The 5,411-nt window shown below is 61.4% G+C and overlaps 1 protein-coding gene across 2 annotated transcripts; it reads left to right on the forward strand.

Annotated features, from left to right (window-relative positions):
- Positions 1-1,017: 1,017 nt before the first annotated feature.
- SIX2 (SIX homeobox 2) lies at positions 1,018-5,082 on the forward strand. Of its 2 annotated transcripts, none has more exons than XM_058550665.1 (2): positions 1,018-1,642; positions 3,809-5,082. In XM_058550665.1, exons 1-2 carry the CDS (start codon positions 1,077-1,079, stop codon positions 4,137-4,139), a joined length of 897 nt encoding a protein of 298 aa, XP_058406648.1. In that variant the 5' UTR covers positions 1,018-1,076; the 3' UTR covers positions 4,140-5,082. The 2 variants fall into 2 exon arrangements, with proteins under 2 accessions (XP_058406648.1, XP_058406649.1); XM_058550666.1 differs by having other exon boundaries at positions 1,018-1,636.
- The last annotated feature ends 329 nt before the right edge of the window (positions 5,083-5,411 follow it).

The raw sequence follows: 5,411 nt of genomic DNA on the forward strand, positions 1-5,411 counted from the left end.
TCCCTCCCCCTTTCCCTCGTGGACCTCTCTGGTCTTGACTTCCTTGGATGGGGGTGGGGCACTGTCAGCAGGAAACGCCAAATCTTTGAGGGGCGCCCGAGCACATCCAAACTCTCCCATCCCACCGGCCGACTCCTGGGCAGAATCTACCCCGCAAACAGCGGCCCCGGGAGGGGCGTGATGACCCAGAGTCGGGGCAGAGAACACCCGGCGGGGCCTGGCGAAAAGCCGCCCAAAGTTTCTTCCCCCTCGAGGCTCCCTCCACCCCTCCCAACTCCTTCCTGCTGGCACCCCCTTAAACGGTCCTCCGCCCTCTCTTCTCCCCTTTTCCTTCCCCGCCTCGATCCTCCCCTTTTCTTCTCCGCCCGTCTTCACTCAGCCTCCCCCCTCCCGTGTCCGTCTCCTCCCTTGCTCTTTGGGCGTCCGCCCCGTCAATCACCGCCGCCGCGGGCCCCAGCCCGGCCCTCTCCGCCTCCCAGGTTCTTGGAGCGCCTACGGCTCCCGTCTCGGGCCGCCCTCCGCTTTGCGCGGAGCCGGGCGATCTGTCAGCGGAGCCGGCTGGGGGGAGCCGCCCGGCCCGCCGGGGTTCGGGTTACCAGTGACTGACAGCGTCTCCATGGCGAATAATTTGACTCCGACTATTGTCTGGCGCGGGCAGGCCCCGGGTCAGATAACCAGACCAATCAGGGCGCGGGCCGCCGCGCCTCATGCCCGCTTAGAATAATATTATTAAAAAAGCAGCGAGCGAGCTAGACGGGAGGGAGAGCGAGCGAGAAGCGAGCGAGGGAGCGGCGGGCGGGCGAGCGCGGAGCATGCGGAGCGGCGCCCCGGGCGGCCCCCGGGCTTGGACTAGGGCTCAGGCGAGGCGCGCAGGCGGCGGGGGCGCGGAGCGGCGCGGGACCCGCGGCCGGCGCGGGGACGTACTGCAGTGACTCGGAGTTCGCCAGGAGCAGCGCCGGGCCACGGGGCCCGCCCCGCCCGCCTCTCGGCCCGGCCGGCACGGCGGGGAGGCGCCCATGCCGGACCGCGCAGCGCGGTGAGGACGCGCGTGGGCGGGCGGGGGCGCAGCCGGCACCATGTCCATGTTGCCCACCTTCGGCTTCACGCAGGAGCAAGTGGCGTGCGTGTGCGAGGTGCTGCAGCAGGGCGGCAACATCGAGCGGCTGGGCCGCTTCCTGTGGTCGCTGCCCGCCTGCGAGCACCTCCACAAGAATGAAAGCGTGCTCAAGGCCAAGGCGGTGGTGGCCTTCCACCGCGGCAACTTCCGCGAGCTCTACAAGATTCTGGAGAGCCACCAGTTCTCCCCGCACAACCACGCCAAGCTGCAGCAGCTGTGGCTCAAGGCGCACTACATCGAGGCGGAGAAACTGCGCGGCCGGCCCCTGGGCGCAGTGGGCAAATACCGCGTGCGCCGCAAGTTTCCGCTGCCGCGCTCCATCTGGGACGGCGAGGAGACCAGCTACTGCTTCAAGGAAAAGAGTCGCAGCGTGCTGCGCGAGTGGTACGCGCACAACCCCTACCCCTCGCCCCGCGAGAAGCGCGAGCTGGCGGAGGCCACGGGCCTCACCACCACGCAGGTCAGCAACTGGTTCAAGAACAGGCGGCAGCGCGACCGGGCCGCCGAGGCCAAGGAAAGGTACGAGTAAGTAGAGCTTCGGCGCCAGCAACCGCGGACCCGAGGGAGGGGAATCGCAGGGCCTTCATTCACCCCCAACAGAGGTCTAAAGTGGGTCCCTAGTCCCAGCCAAGGCCCAGCTGCAGCCTGGTTTGACCCAGACGGCGCTCAGGTCTTTCGGGAGACCAGGAGGTCAGGGATTTGTCTAGAGCCAGCAAAGCAATCGGGGAAGTTGTAACTAACTCCCTGATCGCTTGTGGACAAACGTGGAGAAGTTTCGGAGGGAAGGCAAGACAGTGGACCTGGTCCTCGTGCAAGGGGGCACAGCAGGCAGGGCCTGATCGTCCTCCCAAGGACTGAGGGGACTGTCCCAGATGCGGATTTCAGGCACTGACCGTTTGAATTCACCAGCACTTCCCTGAACTTCCCCTTGGCCTTAACTCAGCCCCAGGCCAAAGTGTGATTAGGGGTCAGGACTGGGATTGGAACTTCCCTGATATGACCTGGATGTGGAGGCGCTGAAGGTGGAGGGGCCTGGGCAAAAAGTTTCCCTGTCTGGATACGGAAGTTCATAGCCAGAGTCTTTTATCCCGCATAGAAAGGACCAAGAGGGGAAAGGCTTGGGGAGGAAATGTCAGCTCTGGGGGAGAAGAGAAATACATGCCCCTTTTTCTGCCTTGTTGGACCCAGCAGGCCCTCCTGGCCCTTGACCCCTCTCTGCTCAGGATCTACCCTCTTTGGTGGGTAGATCGGTGGATCTGAGGTGAGCTGAAAGCAGCAGAAAGGCAGGGAGTTACTTGTCTTCAGGGAAACCAAGACTTCCTGAAGTAGCCTAACAGTTGGCCATTAGGCCCTAGTGGCTGCCAGCCCTGTGGCCCCTCAGAACCCCAAATCTGGAGGGGGAAATGGGAGAGAAACTGACTGTGGGAACAGAATCCAGCCTGAGTTTAACAGCAAAACAAGACACCTGGGGTATGTGGTATGGGGTGTGTGCAGCTCATAATTTGAATGATCAGGGTTGGGTGGGAGTACTGAACAGTGGAACCAGATCACTGGAGGGGGAGGAAAGGGGGGGCTTCAGGCTGACCCTGGTCTCTGAGACCATGAGGCTGGGGTATCCTCAGTTGCAAGGTCTCAGCTGCCAGCCCTGTGGGAAGTTCCCTTCAAGGGAAACAGGAAGAAAAGGCCTCAAGAGCCGGTGAGGAGAGAATCTATCCAAAATTTCAAATCTCCAAATCTAGGCAGGGCTGTCAATCAAAAGCAGAGCAGGAGGTGGGTTCTCCCTGCTGGGGTCCCCCTCCACCCAGACTGGCATGTGTCCAGACTCCTGAAGAACTAGGTTCTCAGCCAGGCCCCTGTTGAGGGTTGCAGTCTCTCAGTTCCTGGTATGGCGGAAAAATCTAGGCCAGGATTAGCAATCCCCTCCCTTCTCCCTTCTCTGGGGAGCTGCTGTCTAATCCCCCAGCTCCCAGTCCCCCAGCTGAAATTTCCACTGTGCCACCAGGAAAAGAGAGTCCTACATCCTTGGGGCCTTGTCCCTAGGCCCAGCAAGGAGAGCCCTCACAGGGCCTCCAGTTTGGAGCTAGAGGGAAGGGACCCTTAGCTCCAGGAACCGGCAGTCAGGGATTTTCCTCAGGCAGAGAAAAGCAAAGGGAGATGAAGGCCCTGAGACTCCCAACTTTAAGTGGGGCCCTCAGCCCAGGATCTAGTTCCTCACTCCTGGCCCCACTTCTACCCAGCAAACCCTGGCTTGAGGAGCCAAGAGTGATCTGAAAATCCAGTCATCTTCTCTTCCTTCCTGCCCGCCACCCCCCCGCCCCAACTCCACGGATCCCTGCTCCCTTGCCCCTCCGCTCTGGGAAAGAAATGTTCGCAACCCTGTGAGGGGGTTAGGGGGACAGAACACACAGAAAGCAGAATTTTCATGGGATTGAGAGCATGAGAGATGGGGAGATAAAGATGATAGAGGGAGAAGGATGAGAGAGAGAAAGAGGGTGTTGAGAGATTGAGAGAACTGGCAGAAAGAACGAGACCCCCAGGCCAGGCCGAGAAAATGGTAGAAACCGAGAGCAGCCGCAGGCAGCGCTCGAGCTGTGTCTCCGAGGTGGGCGGCAGGCTCCGGCTCCAGGCGACGCGCCGCCGAGCGGCCTCTGTTTCCCCGCTGACCCGGCTGCTTTGCTCCTGCACTTGCAGGGAGAACAGCGAAAACTCCAACTCCAACAGCCACAACCCGCTGGCTGCGTCGCTGAACGGCAGCGGCAAGTCGGTGCTAGGCAGCTCGGAGGACGAGAAGACGCCGTCGGGGACGCCGGACCACTCGTCGTCCAGCCCCGCGCTGCTGCTCAGCCCGCCGCCGCCGCCGGGGCTGCCGTCCCTGCACAGCCTGGGCCACCCTCCCGGCCCCAGCGCCGTGCCCGTGCCCGTGCCGGGCGGAGGCGCCGCGGACCCACTGCAGCACCACCACGGCCTGCAGGACTCCATCCTCAACCCCATGTCTGCCAACCTCGTGGACCTGGGCTCCTAGAGCCCCGCCTGCCTCAACGCGCTCGCCTTCCGGGCTTGGCGCTGGAGACCTGAGAGAGACGGTGTCCAGAGGGCGCCCCGCGCCGGCGGCCCCACCAGGTACTGAAAGACCCGCACGCGGAGCGGGCAGAACCGCCGGCCCGGCCCGGGCAGGGCGTTTCTCTCTCTGGTTTGGTCTTTGTTCGGGATTTATTTTCAACAAGTTGCTTTTGAGATCCTTTGGAGGCCTGGGACCGGCCTTGAACCAGGGAAGGGAATAAATTATACACCTTTCTCATACCTTCTCTTCCCTTCTCTTGGCTCTTTCCCTTCTTTGCTTCCCTTGCTCTTTCTTCCTTTTCCTTCCTTCTCTCCTCTCTTCTCCTTTCTCTCTCTCCTTCTTGCTTTCCTCCTTTTCTCTGTCTCTGTTTCCCTCCGTATTTCTGGCTTCCCACCTCTCACTAGGTTTCTGTTTCTCTTTCTCTGTTTTTCTGTTTCTCCTCTCCGCCAGCCTCTTGCACGCCTGGCCTCTCGATCTCTACCCCTCAGTCTTTCTCCTCGTGCCTGGCCGTCTATTTGTCCCCCACCCCATCCCTCTCTTTGAGGGGTGAGGGATGCAGGGGAAAGAGCAAAGGACAGATAGGACCTTTGAACCCAGGCCTTCTTCAGAGGCCCTCCCCCGGGGGTCAGCGGGGCTGCAGGTGTCAGCTTTGCGCCTAGTAACTTAAGTGAAAGAAAGAGGGCGGCGGCGCGGAAGCCCCTGAACGCCCCCTTGCCTCTGGCCCCTCTCTCGGTGAGGCCTCGCGTCCGCTCTCCTCTTCCTCCCGGGACTGTGGCCACAGTGCTCCCGGCAGAGCCTGCCTTCCGAGCCGCGGACTTGCCGTCTCCCTGTTATGCCCTCATGTGAATGTTCTTCGGGAAATATTTCTGCTTTTATTTTATAATAAAATTAGAAATCATAAATATATATGGATATATACCACGAGGCCCGCGAGCCGGCGGTGCAGCAGTGTCTGATTTCCCTACAGGGACTTGACACCCGGGTGGACCGTTTTGGGCAGCGATGCCCCACGAGTCCCCTGAACCAGGAGACGCCTTCCCACATACACGACGTGTATCAGTCGCGAGGTGAAGGGACTGAAAACTCTGAGACCTCCTCCCCCAAAGCCCTTTGTCCCTTTTCTTGTCCGGGAAGCTCCCTGCAGAGCAGGGGCAGCCTGCTCCTCTTGGGGACTCCTATCCCCCACCCACCCACCAGCCTAGCAGTACCCTCACCTGCCTCTCCTCACCTCGG

This window comes from Diceros bicornis, chromosome 12 (genome assembly GCF_020826845.1).
Source record: "Diceros bicornis minor isolate mBicDic1 chromosome 12, mDicBic1.mat.cur, whole genome shotgun sequence".
NCBI classification, from domain to species: domain Eukaryota; kingdom Metazoa; phylum Chordata; class Mammalia; order Perissodactyla; family Rhinocerotidae; genus Diceros; species Diceros bicornis.